The following is a 17454-nucleotide window of genomic DNA, read 5'->3' as shown; positions in this document are numbered from 1 at the left end:
CGTTTCTCCCGCTTGCCGGTATGTCTTTTCGAGGTATTTTTTTAATTTATTTATTTTTCGAGGAACTGTCTAAAGCTGGATAATGATAACAGCAGATGTTTTGCCTTCAAAATAAAAGCAGAAACAAAAGGCCCTTTTTCTGTAATAAAAGCAGAAATATGTCGCAAAATCAATATTAGCGAAGTGCACATCAACAACAACAACAACAACAACAACAACAACATGACGCTTTAGCTACAACTATAGCCAGGGAATAGCCTACACATTCACATACAGTAGGCTATATATTATATCACGTTACATGGTATTACGGGTTTTATTTTGAAACCTCTAACCGGAAGGCTTGTATTTTTTTTAATTCAGGTTACCTCTTGCGGTATGGGGGAGGTCAGTTGGGTTCAGCTGACGCGTTGCTGTCGTGTTGACAGTGGTGTCTGCGGTAGTTTTGGTGATAGTCTTTAACCTCTTGTATCAGCGCGGGACAACATGGCTTTACGACAGCGTCTGGACTCTCAAATAATTATAATAGGATGCGGGATATCAGGTGTCGCGGCGGCGCAGCGGCTTTTTAAGAGTGGATTTCGCAATGTGCGGATTCTTGAAGCAACTGCAAGAAGTGGAGGAAGGATAAAAACCGGCAGAATGGGTGAGCGAAAGTAGCACAGCCAGACTTAGACGTTTCCCCTAATGAGGAAACAGGTTCTGACGTGAAAATGATACAAGTGCGAAGTGTTCTCTGTTTATATAGCCTGTTGGGTGTTGGCATTGTATTCATTGCACAAGGCTGCAGCAGCCCTAAGAAAACAACCACCAAACTCTCTGAATTAACTGTTGTTATAATTGTCTACAGTGTGATTTTGTTAATTTAGTACTTACAGGCCCTCTCAAACGGATAGACCTCTGTCCACTGCAAAGCATGTGACTGAGAGATAAATATGAAAGAGATAATTATAATGACACTGTGATAACCCTATCATAAACCTAACAGACTACAATAAAATCTTTATTTTCTCTGTAACCACATACTCCTTATGTTTTGTGAGATGGAGAGGGCCATTTTGTGGTCGCTCCCTCACTGGTGTCCTGTGTTCCATAATGTTTTCTTGTCTTCCTCTGCAGGTAACAACATCATTGAGATCGGGGCGAACTGGATCCATGGTCCATCTGAGGAGAACCCAGTGTTCTGCCTGGCCCGCCACTACGGCCTCCTGGAACCAGCGGCCCTCACTCCAGAGAACCAGGCCCTGGAGATCGAAGGACATCCTCCCTGGCTCCCCAACTGGTTCAGCAGCTCAGGTCACCAGATGCAGAAACACATATGTCGACCAGAATTTGGGTCAAAGACATTCCAATTCAACTGAGCAATTGGAATTCAATTGGAATTGGAAATTGAAAAAACCTAGAGGAAACAGAATTTGTATTGAATTGGAATTTAAAGAAGTTGAATTTAATTTAATGAAATTCTGTGAAATTGCAAGTTTTCTTCTTACCACATATCTGAGATTACATGTAGTGTCAGTGTTTCCCACAGAATTTAAATGTATTTGTGGTGGTAGGTGGGTTGGCGGCAGGGGGGGGTTAATGGGATCCCATTACCTGGATGGCTGAAACATTATCTAATGTAGGCCTCCTCCATTTTAAATAGTTCCATTTGTCAAACAAATAACTAACCTGTATATATCTAAAGTACTTTGTGTCAAAGATAACATAACTTAAAAATATAAACAGTGCTACACTGTTTTGTTTGTTGCTTGCTTTTGTCTACAAGGTGAAGAATAGAAATGAGACTCCTTTTACAGAGAAATCAGCTGTTCTGCCCCTCTGCCCTGCTACATCTCTCTGTGTTCTCAGTCTCTCCTGTATCTTTACATCGTTACATTACAGCCTTTGACATTATTATCTGCTCTGCTTTACTGCTCAGCAGCTCCTCTGGTCCAGACTGTCCTGCTCTTCCTCAGGACGAGTCCTTTTCCTTCTTTGAAAATATTTTTCAATATTAATCTGGATTGAGGGAGCAAATATTCAGAGTCAGAGTTAAAAAGTTAATATTAACGTTATCAGTCCACTCAGTGGATACTGACTAGCAGCTAGGCTATACAGCGTGCTAATCTCGGAAACTCAGCTGTATTCCGAGAAACGTTAACTGTTAGTTCTTCTTTTCAGGAATTCAGTCGGCCGTCTTCTTGGCATGGAAAAAATATATCCCTCATGCGTGTGCAGTGGGAGGCGAACAGACAGGTCCGGTGAGAGAGAGAGAGAGAGAGAGAGAGAGAGAGAGAGAGAGAGAGAGAGAGAGAGAGAGAGAGAGAGAGAGAGAGAGACCGAGCAACAGAGAGAGCAAGTGAGAGAGAGAGCGCGAGAGACAGAGAGAGAGAGAGAGAGAGAGAGACAGAAAGAGAGAGAGATCGCGTGGAGCAATTAGGGGCTGAGCGAATCAAAGCGCTACACGCAGTTCTACGATTAAATGGTGAAAAAAAAGAAAATTTGTGGCGGTCAGTGCTGATATTGTGGCGGTCCGCCACAAAGTTTTCTCTGTGTGGGAAAACCTGGAGGGGTAGAGCGAGGGGAGATTGTCCACTAGTTAATCGATCGCGGATGGCATCGTTCTCTCGGACGGATAAAAAAATAAAAATAAAAAATGCTAAAATGGGTCGCCAAATATACTTCGGCGGCCGTTAATATACCTGGGCGGCCCGCCCAAGTAAAGTCTATGTGTGGGAAACACTGAGTGTTATATATTATTAGTACTGAATATTGTTGAGGGTACCTTTTAGGTGGTATTTGACACATAACATGTAATCGTAATACATACATTATGATTGAATGTATTTGATTTATAATGTTTAGCATGTCAAGACAACCTCTCTTAGAAGTGGAATTTAATGGAATTCAATTAAATTCTGTATCCTGTCATTCCAATTCAATTCCAATTCCAGTTTCCTTAGAGCTGGGTGACATTCCAATTCCAATTCCAATCCCAGGAGTTGAATTGGAATTTACCATGCATTCTCAATTCAATACATGAATGGCCTGAACCCTGATCTCAACATCTTGTTTTTATAAGCCATATAGCCTGTTTCAAGACTGTCTTCCATAGTTATGCATGAGTTTGCATTATCTTATGTAATTGCATAGCTTGTGTCTCTGATGGTCTGACCTTATAGTGTTATTGATTACTTAATGTACCGGTGTAGTAACTGACGGGATACAAATTGGTAGGCCTGAACACATGTTCCTGTGCAGGTCAGAAGCTGAGTGCTGAGGACATGACTCCTGCTATGGATTTGTTTGCTGAGCTGCTGGATGAAAGCTCAGATTTTGAGAGTCAAGGAGGAGAACCATTTGCCAGCGTGGGAGAGTATATACGGGCACAGGTACATTTTGTCTCAGTGACTGAAAAGGTTTCCCTGGTTCTTGATGTTAAACTGTGTCTTGCAAGAAAATAATGTGTTTGTTTGTATGTTTGATTGCTTGTCTGTGTGTGTGATGCGTGGTTGTTTGGGTACTGAATGCAGGCCCCGCTGCGAGCAGCAGAGCGGTGGAAAGACGAGGACGCGTCCACCAGGGCGCTGCGGCTCTGTCTGATCACTAACATGTTGAAGGTGGAGTGCTGCGTCAATGGGACACCCACCATGGACCAGCTGGGGCTGGGGGCCTTTGGCATGTACAAGTGTCTGCCTGGACTGGACTGCACATTCCCAGGGTTAGTACCACCCCCACCCCCTATATACACACACACACACACACACACACACACACCACCAAGGGTTGAAGTAATTAATTACATTTACTCATGTCATTGTAATTGAGTAGCTTTTTTGTGCACTTGTACTTTTTTTGTATTATACTATACTAATTATACTAATTATACTAGTACAATTTTATTGAAGTATCACTTCACTACATTTTAAATCACATCCATTATAGAGTACAAATCTTGTGGCTCTCCATAAGCAACAGAAACTAGAACATTGTAAATTGGCCAATTGTGGAGCCATTCACAGTGAGAACAGTAATCTGGCTTTACTTTGTTTGTGCACTTTTTTTTGTAATAAAGCGCACAAACAAAAAGATTTTCCAATTAAAAGAATCTAGTTTGAACTTTGCCCCCTCATCCTTGTAGAATTGCATGGAAAAGATCACCTGTAACAATGTTATCTTTTCTAACTAATTTTTTACTTTTTTACTTTTACTTAAGTAGATTTTTACACCAGTACTTTTACTTCTACTTAAGTAAAACATCAGCACAACTTCTACTTGAGTAGGATATTTTACTTTTTCCACCACTGCACACCACCAAATAAATGGCACAAGTTGGATTGAATGAGACATTCTCTTTTTTCACTTGCAGAGGCTATGAAGGCATAATAAAGAACTTGATGTCGGAGCTCCCCAGTGATTTAGTGACCTACAGACGGCCGGTGTGCTGTGTCCACTGGAACGGCACAGAGAGGGGAGGGAACCCTGTGACGGTTGAATGTGTCGATGGGGAGAGGATCGCTGCTGACCATGTTATTGTCACAGTGCCTCTAGGTAGACTGAGATACACACGCACATACACAAACATATCGTCATTGTGTTTTATACCATCGGAATATATAAACGGAGAGATTGTTTATGAGATCTTATCACATCTCCTTTCAAAGTGCAAGTGTTTATTAGTTGCTGGGCTGGATGCTTTTTTGGCAACATTGACTCAGGCTGTACCTATCTCAACCTTTTTCATATCAAGGACCCCCTAATTAATTTGTCATTACACCTGCCCAGGGACTGCAGTTGAAAATTAGCCAAGATGGCTAAACTGGCACATTTACAGAAATGTCTATTAATTTGCACTGTCCCTGTAACTTTAAACTCTATAAAAAAAAAAAATGTAGTCCACATTTGGGCCACGGACCCCCATCTGATAAGATTTTGTCTCTCGAACCCAAATCTGAGAATAGTTTTATTGTCAGACGCGATTTTGTCCAGAATTCCACGACTGTATTGTAGGTAGAAAGATAACAGTGAAACTATGATCAAAATAGTCATTCTTATACATTCTCTAATTGTGTTAACTTTTTGTAAAGGAAACAATGGTGAAGTTTAACAATTCATCAATTTGCTGGGGACCCCCTGGAACTCACTAAAGGACCCCTGGTGGTCCCCAGACCCCACATTGAGAACCACTGCTGTACAGTGTGTACTGTGAGCAGAAACTAGTTCTGTTCTGTAATGTTCTGTTCTATTCTGTTCTGTTTCGTCAGGATACTTAAAGAAGCACCATTCAACCCTGTTCCGTCCGCCTCTCCCGCTACACAAGATGCACTCCATCCAGAGAATTGGTTTTGGAACGAATAACAAAATATTTGTGGAGTTTGATTCCCCATGGTGGGATGCTGACTGTGAAGTCATTTACCTGGTGTGGGATGACGAGGTGTGTAGTGTGGCTAGGTTTACACTTACATGCATGTACACTGATCACACTGGCATTGACACATGTCTTGTGTCTGAATTGTGTCTAGGTGTGATTTAGCGGGATTCCATTTACACCTGACGTTAAGATGCATCTCTAGTATACATGTTAAAATCAGATTTCTTCTTCCCTCGCTAAAATACAGACTGTCGCACACATCACGTCCTCTCATAATATTTCTTTACTTTAAAATTGACAGTAAATGCCTCGTCCTGCTTATTCCCCATCCACGAGTATCCTGACAATCTATTTTTGATAAGTATGTGTCACAGGATAGGAAAAATACTGACTGCACACACACACTTGAACTGTCTGTTTCATGTCTTATCTCTGTTCAGGAGAATATGGTGGACCAGGTGTCAGATATACAGAGATCCTGGATAAAGAAGATGTTTGGGTTCACTGTCCTCAAACCCTCTGAAAGGTCGGGGACCGCATGAGACTCTGTTGCTTCCCTAGCTTGTTTCTGCTAAATTTACAGAAAAAACGTACGCTGTGCGAGCGACTCCTCATCCTATTTATGTTTCGACTCTCAGGTACGGCCATGTTCTCTGTGGCTGGATCGCTGGTCATGAGTCGGAGTATATGGAGACGCTGCCTGAACAAGAAGTCACACACACTGTCACACAGCTCATCCGCAGGTTCACAGGTGAGTCGAAAACCCTTCTGTGTTCATCCGTATATTTTCTAGTGATGTTTCTAAGCCTTGGTCATTGTAGCATGTCACCTGTCAGAGTTGGTGAAGTAACTGTGTGTGTGTTTAGGGAACCCCACCATCACACCGAGGAAAATCCTGCGCTCCCAGTGGTTTCAAGACCCCTGGACCTGCGGATCCTACAGTTACCCAGGAAGAGGCTGTTCGGCGCAGGACCTGGACAACTTGAGGGAACCTCTGCCTGCACAGGGCACACAGTCTCAGGTACACACACACACACACAAACACGCACACACACATAGTACATACACACACTCACAAATGATTGACCAAGACCAAGGTTTTAGTCTTTGTTCTGACTGCTTGGTGTTTTCCAGCCCTTGCAGGTGTTGTTTGCTGGAGAGGCCACTCACTCCTGCTACTACTCCACCGTCCACGGAGCCCTGCTCTCCGGCTGGAGGGAGGCTGACCGGCTCGTCGCTCACTACGCCTCCATCAGTCCCTCCGAGCCACACAGATCGAAGCTTTAAAAACAGCAATGCACTCTTGTTCTAAAGAGATTTTATTTTATTTTTTAGCCAAATTGTGCCAAATTGATTCTCACTGAATCTATGAATGTTTTTTGTTTTAAATGATGAAAGATCTCCAGATAATTTCTGTGACTGAAAAAATGTATGATTCCAATCAACTTTTAAAATGCACTCGTAGTAATCCTGTTTACAAATCATTATTAATTATGCCATTACAAGCATTGGTAATAATGTCATTTTGCAGTTGTAATGTCATGTTTTCAGAGTGAATAAATCCGTTACAGTTTTTTAATGACGTGACATAATTGTGAAATATTGTGTGTGTGTGTGTGTGTGCAGGGCCGGCTCTAAACCGCTGGAGGCCCTAGGCAAAATTTTCTGTGGAGGCCCCTTTTTGACACAAATCCTACCTGCCATCAAGCAATAAAGAATGAGTAAAAAAATTGCCTTTAAAGCACTTTATTTTTTGTTATCTGTTATAAGATACAGCACATGCATATCAAAATAAATTGTAATAAATAACAGTAACAGTAACACCACCCGCACTGTATTCTACATCCCGATTCAGACCCACACCTAGAGTCACTAGCACATGTTATTAATGGATGTAGCACATACAAAGGCTTACACACTGCTCATCAGGACCGTATTGTAGTCCTAGTAGTGGCTGCAATCCATCTGGTGTTAAGCTGTTCAAACATGCCTGTGTAATGTCTAGCTGGTTCACTCACAATGTTGATGTGTTCTCTGATATTGCAAATACACCGGATGTTGCTTTTGTTGATGAAGGCACACAGGCAGTCCATGTTGTAGAGATAGGCTGCTCATTTGACCTATACATGGAGCAAGCCTTCACTGACACATTTACCAAGTATCAGCCCATGACTGCCTCAGTCGGCAGCTTGGGATAGGCATGCCACCTTTCTGTGCTAATATTTGGTAGCCTTGGACATGTACACAGGCTGACGGTGACAGGCCTGTCAAAAAGTAGAGCCAGGCAGCTGGCAAGACACTGTTCTGTGTCTGCTGCCGTAGCCTGGCAGTGTGGAGGAGAAGGTGCCTTTTGTACCCCGAAAGTGTCCAGACTCTTGAACCCTGTGTATATATGAGCCCATTGCACTGTTAATGTAATTTGTGGACTCAAATAAAGCATTTAAAATGTGTGTGTGTAATTATGATAACCGTGTTGCAATGCTTCAGTGCAGTGAATTGAATTGAACACACGCGTCGTGGATCTGTACAGGATCTGTGCTTGTTAGTATTAGTGTGACACACTGGGTGCATAACAAACAAACATCTTATAATAAAGTGAGGCCCACGCATAAAGTGGTTAAAATTCAGTAATTTATTAATTGGTTAAAGACATATGAAACGGAATAACTGATCATTTAATTACCACATTAATTGTTTTATAAACAGTGTATCGCCTCATTTAAATGTAAATTGAACTAATCGCTTATGTCTTTTAAGTTATAAATTAATCAATAATAATCAATTGATGAACAAGTCTATAAGAATTAGACTGCCAGAGTAGGAGCACTGCACCTGAAAGCGTTAATGATTTTGGTTCCTCATCATTCAGGCTTTCACTTTTATTTTTGTCTTATTTGACTAATACAATGCCATGCTATTTTCATTGAATAGTGTGTCAAAGTTTAAAGATGCACTGTGTGTAACATTATATGCTGTATCATGCTGTAACTGCACACATTAAACGAAATTGTAGGAACCAAGTTGTTTGACACAGATTCGGGTCGGCATGTAAACAGTGTAACACAACATGATCATGGCTTGTGCAGTAAGAACTTGACAGGTCAACGTCAAGTGTAATCCTGTCTAGTTTTTATAATAAACTATAACCATGAAACTGTACCACGCACTCCGCAGTATCGGGAGGTTTCGACCAGTTTTCGACTTTGGTGAACGCGAAGTCGCCCACTGGTTCCCCGGACACATGGCGAAAGGTGAGCTCACTCATGTCTGCTGGTACTGTAGACTTAAAGGTCGCCTTGTTTAAATGTTGTTGGAATACGTTTTATTTTAAGTCTTATCCACAGAATATGTGAAACTTACTAGGGCTCGAGTGGAAGTGCTTGTTAGCTACGGATAGCTTTAACTGTATTCATGGAGACGAAATTGTTTCACTGTCTCCTTAAGCAATCCAATTCCCAACAACTTCATTGTCATTCCACCAAAAACCTTTTCTTGGGGTCACAAACAAGAGGGAAACCAATGCACAAGACAGCATGATGTAACAAAATCCTCAAATGGATACATTGGCCATTACAATTCAAAATTACACTCCCCAAACATACACACACACACACACACACACACACACACACTTTACATCTCGTCCATCCTCAAGGACCCCCTGTCCTGCGTGTTTTGGTCCTTGAGGACTGGATTTGGAATGATTGCCCCAGAGAAATCCTCTTCTCACTTAACCCCTGCTCCACAGGAGGTCAAAGCCCGGGGTCAGCTGCAGAGCAGCGACCCCTGGAGCTGGTAGGGGTTCAGTGTCTTGCTCAACGACACTCCAGCAGGGTGGAGGCTTTCTAACCAAGGTGCTTTAGGACGGTCTCCCTACTCACTATGCCACACTACGACCTTGGGTACAGACAGTATATTTCTGGATGGACCCAAATGGGACCGCATTTATCAACAATTAGAATCATGCAGACAAGTTATGAATAATCTGCTGTTTGCTACTTTGAGACCTTGCTGAGCTTATATTTTTTATTTATTTATTTATTTTCATATAAAGAGAAAGACAATGACGAATACCAAACCAAGCTGTGATTTTCCATACATCTAATATCTTATTGGTACTGACAGTACTCTTGTATCACTGTTTGCAGGACTGAAGCAGATGAGAGCCGGCCTCAAGAATGTGGACTGCATCATAGAAATTCATGATGCCAGAATATCCTTTTTCAATGCTGTAGGATTTAGCAGGACAAAATGCCAACTTACTTTCGATTACAGATTTCCTCCATCATGTAAATGAATCCAGTTTATGATGTTGGTCTACAATTAAATACAGCAGTTCAGCATAATGTATCTGAGATCTGCAGAACCTATCAAGTCAATCAACGAGCTCACAAGATTACAGCTGCACAGAGTGAAAGGAAGCTGGGGCCAAGTCTTAAAGACGAGATGAAATGAAAAATGCCTTTTTAACCCTTTTAGATCACATCCCCGGTCATACTGTGCACCTATTTAACAATATATGCCAAAAAAAATACCAAAAATCTATTTCATTGTATTCTTATATCAAAATTCAATCATGTTTTCTTCCTGTAAAACAAAATATGCCGTGTGCTTACGTAAGCATGCCCGTAACTAATTTCAACCAATAATATCATGACATCCACCCATCAATCAATCTTCAACTTTTAGCGCACAGAGCTAAGAGGCTAAGATTCATTAGTTAGCTAGCTAGCAACAGCATGGTACTTCGGTGTGTCTTCGGGTGTTATGACACACCCACTTTTCAACGTTCAAATCAAATTCCTCCCAACGTTATGTCCCGCCTGTCTTTCCTGTTTCACTCGGAAATACGTCACGATACGGAAGTTAGATACTCTCGAAATGCCGTTTCATCTCGACTTTAATGCCAGGAGAAGCCCATTGTACTGCAGAAGTGGGGAGAATGAGGGAGTATGCATGAAACTTGATTTTTCATTTTTCTTAAACATTCGCATATCCCCTTCTCTGGGAGAAACCCTCTATTTCAGGAGAGTCTAGATGTCAGACCGCACCTGCTCATTCTCAACAAAATGGACCTGGCTGATCTGTCAAGCAAGCAGGTACTGTACACCTGCAACAAGGAGTCTCTTGCAAGTCATTTTGTTGTAGCTTACTCTGCTAATTGAGCATAGTGACCTGTTAGTAGCAAATATGACAGCATTTTGTAATTACTGACAATATTATCTCACAATTTCCCTGCAGAGAATCCTGAAGCAGCTGGAAAAAAATGGGGTAAGGAACGTTCTCTTCACAGACTGCCTCAAGCAGAGAGATGACAACGTCAAAAAGGTGAGAGCCATCTTCACTGGAGACTTAGCATTTGACAGTTCTCAGAAATTAGTCCTCAGATGAGATGAAATACAATTATGAACTTTAATGTGCAAATTCTGCCTGTTGTCTCTGTTGTAGTTGGTGCCCATGGTGACACAGCTGATTGAGAGCAAACCACGCTTTAATAGAGATGAGGTGAGCTTTCGTCAGATAATTTTAGCATTTTATTTATCAGTGGACCTGTCATTTGTACCTTATCTAGTTGCATAACAGGGTGGAAGGAATGTTCCCAGAGGGTCATGAGACAGTTATGCTGTTGTGCATGAAAGGGGCTTATCTACTAGGCTAGACAAGTGCCAAGTCAGTTGCCAAGTCTCGCCTCTTCTGAGAACATTTGGTTCAAGGCATCCTCCCCCACATAGCAGAGAGGTGTGTGATAAAGTGAGTGTAAGGCAAATGAAGGATGATTATGAAGCACTTAAATCCAACAAATGCATTACTTCCATTGGCAGAACTGACTACAGGCTTAATGCTAGTGTTGCATTACTTCTGACTGGTGGAGCTGACTACAGGCTCGCATACCTAAAATCCCACCATTGTAGCAGGAACAAGCTATCGTAAAATGGCTGTGAGAAGTACAATAGATTACTCTATAGTAACAAATGCTTTACACTACATCTATTTCCATGTATGTGAGTGTAATCAATTGTTTTTAGAAGTCACATGATTTATTGAATGAAGATCACCTGTATGCAGTTACGGTGTTGCAAATGCTTTTGGGTTAAATACATCCGTATCTGGTAGGTCCCATAGTTGGCTAGTATGTTTTTCTACAAAATGTCTTTCCTTGCTTGTCTTTATTCATTTAATAAAATGTAAACAATAAATATTATTTTTAATCTGTATTCAAGATGTAGGCTATAGGTTGTATTTTCCCCACATCCTCACGAGTTACATCACAATTTCTTGGTTATATATAATGCTTCTAAATCCACCCTGAATCCACTCCAGTGGGCTCAAGTTTATCTTGATTTTTGGCATCAAAACCCGTCTAATCTCCGCCTTTAGAGTTTTGAAAAATTCAGAAACAAGATTTGAGATTGATTAAAGGTAGGACTTTATTACTCAATCCAAATGCCAATCTGAATGATCAGAATCTTGTTCATCAGTTTTGAAAAGCCCAAGTTGCAGAAAGTTTTGTAAAACTGGGCCCTGGAGTGGCCAAGTCAGAGCTCGGGCCTTAGTCCAATTTAGAATTTGGGCAGGACTTAAATTGCTTTTTACTCATGGTTCCCAACTAACTTTAACTGGAGCCTGAGCAATTTTGCAATGTCCAGATGTGCAAAACTAATAGACAAGACTCAGAGCTGTAATTGCTGTTAAAGGTGTTGACTGAAGGAAGGTGAATACTTATGGAATCATTTATTTTCACTTTTATATTTCTGATACATTTTTGTAATTCTGTAGAAATTTGTTTTCAGTTTAGTTACAGATTTTGAGGATAATAGAGGGTAAATGCTGTAGTTATGTATCAATGTAACTTTCAGAATACAAATTATTGCCTGATGGTGATTGGTGTGCCAAACGTGGGGAAGTCATCTCTTATCAACTCATTAAGAAGAACAAATTTGAAAAAAGGTATGCAAAATTGTTGCGTATTGATTTCCTATGATACATATCAAAATAATTTGGATTATTCATTCCCTCTCTAATAAGTAAACTATTCATAAATTGATTTCAGGCCGTGCTTCTAGGGTGGGTGGGGAGCCAGGTATAACCAAAGCAGTCCTGACCAAAATTCAGGTGGGTGTACAATTCATTTTTGGCTCTGTGTATTTGTATGTTTTTGGGGGCGTTGTGTATGTGCATATGCACTTGCAGCTCTCTTTGTGAGTTTTTGATGCTTGTCCTCAGGTGTGTGAAAGACCCATCATCCACCTGTTGGACACACCAGGTGTCCTGCCTCCTAAGATCGAGAGTGTTGAAACTGGCATGAAGCTAGCTTTATGTGGTGAGCGGAAATGCATAGTTTTAATTTATTGTTTTGCAACAAAAGGGAAAGATAATCATTCAGGAACACCTGGTGGAAACTATGTAGTGCTACATTCAATCTCCTTTCTGTCACATAATTAGGGGTGAGGGGGTTTGTACAGTGCGCTCAAGAAATATTGTACAAAGTTTTTCTGTATCTTCCTAGGAACTATACTGGACCATTTAGTGGGGGAAGACATTATCGCTGACTACTTGCTCTATTCTCTGAACAGGCTGGAGAAGTTCAGGTGTGAATTTCCTCCCTTACATTATGGTTGACTGTACTTTTATATGATCTATGCATTCATTTTTCTTTGTGCGTTGGTGTGCGTTTGTAGTTATGTTGAGAAGTATGACCTCGAAGAGCCTAATGATGACATCCAGCACGTCCTCAAACGCATTGCTGTAAAACTAGGAAAGACTCAACGGGTCAAAGCCATAACTGGAGTGGGTAAGAAAGTGCTAATCCTACAGATAATCCTGCTACACACAATTTAAATAGCTGGCTAGCCATCAGTTTAATTGATTTAAAGACCCCTGCCATTATAGCCAGGTCTACAGGCCATTTACATATTATAACTAATGTGTCATCCAGACTGGAGGCTTTTAAAACAAAAGGAACACCATTCTAAAATGGTAGGGAGCAAGCAAATCAAACAATTTTTGCTATGTTACCACAGAATAACCAGTTGAAGTAGTGCATGTTGCATGTTGAACTGGGTGTTACCTCTTATGCCGTTTGTAGCTCATCACAAGACTGTCGTTGCCTCTGAGGCGCGCTGTTTACATTCAGAAGATGAGTGGAAAACAATGGAGCATATATGCACTTTCACTCACTCATACATTAGTCTTGTAATGGAATGTTTGGTCCTTTTCTCCATCAGGTAACATAACCATCACAGTCCCAAACTACACAGCAGCAGCTTACGATTTCATAAGAGCCTTCAGGAAAGGGGAGCTGGGACGGGTTATGCTGGACTGAACTGAGACATTTCTAACAAAGATGACCAAAGACCATTTGGGGATTTTGCCAATTTGCCCTCAACCTGGAAGCACTTACAGATATGACCCAAACACTGTCTGTTACAAACATCGAGGGAATGTAGTCTGTCTCTGTCCCAATGCCTTCAGCACTTTTTGGACGTGTGGCAGTCTGTTGTGGTCATGGCTGACTTATTAAACAGGCACCAGAACACTGTATCCTTTGTAAATAAACGTCTTCAATTTGAGTCAGGTAGGACTGCTTCATTTTGTCTCAGTCTAACTCTTAGAATGGATGAAGCACATATCTGACACAGTGTAAACAAGGGATATTTATTAGCATAAAGACATTGATAACAAAATCTGTATGTATTATGTACAGAATCTTGTTTTCACAAGTGTTGTAGCATATAATAATAGAGTGCACGTATAGATAAGAAACAGTCTGTTGCTCCTGAGCGTCTACTGTAGGTGAAAAGCTCCTCTGGGATGGTGGACTGACTCAGAGACCCTGCACAACTTTTAGACACATGAATAACAATGAGAGCAGCAGTTTGTTTTCTAAAATCCCTCCCACCCCTGCCTCTGACACGTAAACCGCCTTTTGGCCAGTGTCAAATTACAGGGTTCCTACACAGGAAAATGAATTTGATCATTTCCTGGTCTTAGAAAAGTTTGGGAATTGCACAAATCTACACATTTTATGACGTTGTAGATCTACTGTCATTTGATATATTGTAATATTTATTGTGGAGAAGAATCGTCTCCAGTTTTGGCCATACATCATTCTGCACAGTGACCAAAAACATCAAATACAGTCTTGGAAAAGTATGAAATTTGTAAATGGAAAGTTGGTAGGAACATTAACTCTGGTCATTATACTAGGGGGTGTCGGGTTTCATTTAAAATGTACATGTGGCAAGGTATACTTGTGTTTGATTACCACATATTTCACTTTCTAAAAGAGATAAATCCAATTGTGGAAGAAACAAAGTTACGTGTAGTTTGTATTTCACAGGCACAATAATGCTGGTGCCAGCTTGGTGCTGGAGCCATACTAAAATGCATTCTACTCTGTTATAAAACATTTGGGGGATGGATAATCAGCTGCACTTACATATTTGTATAAAATGTGGTGTGTATGTAAACAGTGACATGACAGACTCTCTGGGCTTCTCCATTTAGACACAAGCCTTAAAGTTCCCAACTACTACTTACAAGTTATAATAATTCACATCAATAGTGAGCAGTGATGCTGGCCGTACACTTTGCATTTTTATGTGCACATTATGAAAATAAAGCTTTGTATAATAAAATTTGAAAGTACAATTAAGATTGGCAGCCAGAGGTTTGCCTGCACTCTTGATATATATGGTTTGCTTTCTGAGACAACTTATTCATCTCTTTCAATCGTATTTTCAAAGGAAACGATCTCTGATTAATTAATTTGGCCCCGTTTCCATTCTACAGACTGAAGTAGATCTGACAGTGGTTGAATCTGAGAGATGAAATATCACGATGAATAATGTGCTGGTAATGTACATTTGTCAGTTGGTATAGGTGATTACATACAGTACGTGTACAAACCTACAATACAGTGAGGTGTTCAAGTCTTTGTGGTTGTTGTTTCCTTCCACCATGGTGTTGCTCCTAACTGGCCTTCACAGTTCAGGCCCCTAGCCAGTCCTGCTCATTAGAGCCAAGTCAGTGCAGTAGTTTAGTCCTAGACTAAATCAGTAACTGGACATAATAAATTAGGTAAACTATATTTACAATATACTGTCCAATAAGTATCCATATTTTGGGGAAAATGTTGCAATAATGATAGACACCACTTGAGTGAGAGATGATACATTTTGAGTTGATCGGGACATTTGGGCATCAAAGTAATTGGTCCTGTTGTAGTAATCCAAGTCTTCCTCTGAGCTGTCGGCGTTGCTGCGGCGGAAGGCAGAGGCGTACCATTTATCAGCTGTTAATGCCACCGCTGCGCCTGCTGCCGCTGCACTCGCCACCCGCACCGGGGACGAGCGCCCTGCCGCCCTGAAGCGGGAGCGGGTCCCGCCGTAGGCTCCTGCCCCTCGGTAACCCCCCGCTGTGGAGCTGCGGGAGGAGGTGCCCCGTGAGGAACCCCGGGACCCTCCACGACCGCCCTTGGACAGCACAGGCTCACACAGGAATGCAGAGAGGAGGAGACAAGTCCAGCATGCTGCAACCACCTGGTTCATCACTGCCATCTGTGCCGCTGCCTGTGGGAGACGTCAAGAAGGAGACATGAGGGGGCAAACCTCTGGAGCAAAACATGCAGAGTAAAACTGCACTTTTTACTTGATGTTCACTTGAGATTGGGGTGATGGTGATGGCCAATCCTATCAGTTTGCATTGCTTCCTCTGCACCCAGTTGGACCCAAATTCACTTGTTTGACAAATTATCCACATGTTTTTAGTATATAAAACATTTTGATTACCAGCTGTATGCTTTCTATTCATCAATCGACATTCAGATGGTTAGATGCATAAAATGGTTAAAGGTGTATGATATAAAATTCCTCACTGCTCAATATTGGGTAAAAACATGTAAACCTAAAGAGATGTGATCACATCCTCTTAAGAGTATCACTAGCATTTGCTTAGGCTGAAGGGGAACTGTATTAGTTAGTGTTTTTCATAGTGTTTGATGCCTTGTTTTTAAATATGTTCTTCATGAAGAGAAATCTGGGTTCCTGTGTTGCAGATTGCTCCTCTCTATCAAAGTAGGTCATTTTAAAAAGAAAGACCAAGCTCAACAGAGGACATTGCTCCTGGCTTTCGTCCATCATATATGAAATAACATTCAGTGCATGGATGATTATGAATAAAAGGCAGATGATCTTCTATGTTTGTTATTAACATGATATAGGCCATGATATGAAATGCATTATTGAATTCCACTCGAGCAGATCAGGCTATTGAGGGGATGTGAACAACAAAATGTCACCATCGTGTAGAAATGAATTTATTTTCATTATTCTACGCGCTGGTATTTGTCAATAAAATGTTTTGCCGAATGCATGTTCATTTTACTGTATTCCCATAAATTAGCCTATTGTATTGTACATCATAATGAGGAATCATACCGTTGAAGAGCAAATGCATTGTTTGTTGTCTTGTTGTATATCCCCACACCCACAGTAACCGAGTATATCCTGATGGTTTGTGCTTACCTTATTTTCGTGTTTTTTTTTCTTCCAATTTTCCTTGGTTATGTTTTGGCATTCAGATGAAGGGACGATGAGATGGGCTGATCGCCGACGATCAACGCTCGTTCACACAGATGTCTGCGTGAACGCGCGGCGCGCCCACATAAGGAGGCCCTTTTGAGAAGTCTCACTGGTCAACATAATAGCCTGGTAGCCTATTGCTGACTTCATGTGTTTGAATTGTAATTACAGAGGCTAGTGTGGTCTGTGTGACTTGATCTCAGAGATTGTGATAAGCGTCACAGAGTTTTGTCAAAGGCTTCTTATTGTCTGTACGTCTGAAATCCAAGTGTCATTGTTATTAAGTATCTGAAATGTTTTAAATGTCTTGAGTATTGTGTGATTTGTTAGTTTCCCCATAGCACTTTATAGCTTTGTTTTGAAAATGTATTTTCAAATTAATTAGCCTCTTAATATACATAAATTATTATAGTTTATTATTAAAGGGAGATTTGGAAGCAGCTTTACAATAACTTATTGGTAATACATTTGATCTGACTGATAATGATGATGAAATGTTGATTAGGTTACTATGCAGGG

General features: G+C 41.0%; 3 protein-coding genes across 3 annotated transcripts; 2 read left to right on the top strand and 1 right to left on the bottom strand.

Annotated features, from left to right (window-relative positions):
* The first annotated feature begins 407 nt into the window (after positions 1–407).
* paox (polyamine oxidase) lies at positions 408–7355 on the top strand. Its single transcript, XM_071913547.2, has 10 exons — positions 408–646; positions 1120–1296; positions 3244–3374; positions 3516–3703; positions 4352–4533; positions 5247–5416; positions 5794–5879; positions 5992–6104; positions 6220–6374; positions 6488–7355. Exons 1-10 carry the CDS (start codon positions 487–489, stop codon positions 6638–6640), a joined length of 1515 nt encoding a protein of 504 aa, XP_071769648.2. The 5' UTR covers positions 408–486; the 3' UTR covers positions 6641–7355.
* A 1070-nt stretch (positions 7356–8425) lies between these two features.
* Positions 8426–13923, top strand: mtg1 (mitochondrial ribosome-associated GTPase 1). Its single transcript, XM_071913462.2, has 11 exons — positions 8426–8604; positions 9502–9568; positions 10350–10452; positions 10595–10681; positions 10802–10858; positions 12211–12301; positions 12405–12466; positions 12578–12674; positions 12861–12942; positions 13033–13145; positions 13579–13923. The coding sequence occupies exons 1-11, from the start codon at positions 8502–8504 to the stop codon at positions 13674–13676; spliced, it is 960 nt and encodes a 319-aa protein (XP_071769563.2). The 5' UTR covers positions 8426–8501; the 3' UTR covers positions 13677–13923.
* Positions 13924–15444: 1521 nt separating this feature from the next.
* sprn (shadow of prion protein) lies at positions 15445–15912 on the bottom strand. The gene has a single exon (XM_071912883.2). The coding sequence runs from the start codon at positions 15910–15912 to the stop codon at positions 15445–15447; it is 468 nt and encodes a 155-aa protein (XP_071768984.1).
* Between the last annotated feature and the right edge of the window lie 1542 nt (positions 15913–17454).

The sequence above is a fragment of the Centroberyx gerrardi genome, chromosome 15 (genome assembly GCF_048128805.1).
Source record: "Centroberyx gerrardi isolate f3 chromosome 15, fCenGer3.hap1.cur.20231027, whole genome shotgun sequence".
Classification (NCBI taxonomy): Eukaryota; Metazoa; Chordata; class Actinopteri; order Beryciformes; family Berycidae; genus Centroberyx; species Centroberyx gerrardi.
Note: the sequence above shows the minus strand (reverse complement) of the source record. Positions and strands in the feature narration are given on the sequence as shown.

Excerpts from the sequence above, each read along its gene's own strand:
- paox (XM_071913547.2), top strand. The coding sequence starts at position 487 with ATGGCTTTACGACAGCGTCTGGACTCTCAAATAATTATAATAGGATGC. Across the intron at positions 4,534-5,246 it reads TATTGTCACAGTGCCTCTAG|GATACTTAAAGAAGCACCAT; the intron begins GTAGACTGAGAT and ends CTGTTTCGTCAG. Across the intron at positions 6,105-6,219 it reads GCTCATCCGCAGGTTCACAG|GGAACCCCACCATCACACCG; the intron begins GTGAGTCGAAAA and ends GTGTGTGTTTAG.
- mtg1 (XM_071913462.2), top strand. The coding sequence starts at position 8,502 with ATGAAACTGTACCACGCACTCCGCAGTATCGGGAGGTTTCGACCAGTT. Across the intron at positions 12,467-12,577 it reads CAGTCCTGACCAAAATTCAG|GTGTGTGAAAGACCCATCAT; the intron begins GTGGGTGTACAA and ends GCTTGTCCTCAG. Across the intron at positions 13,146-13,578 it reads CAAAGCCATAACTGGAGTGG|GTAACATAACCATCACAGTC; the intron begins GTAAGAAAGTGC and ends TTTCTCCATCAG.
- sprn (XM_071912883.2), bottom strand. The coding sequence starts at position 15,912 with ATGGCAGTGATGAACCAGGTGGTTGCAGCATGCTGGACTTGTCTCCTC.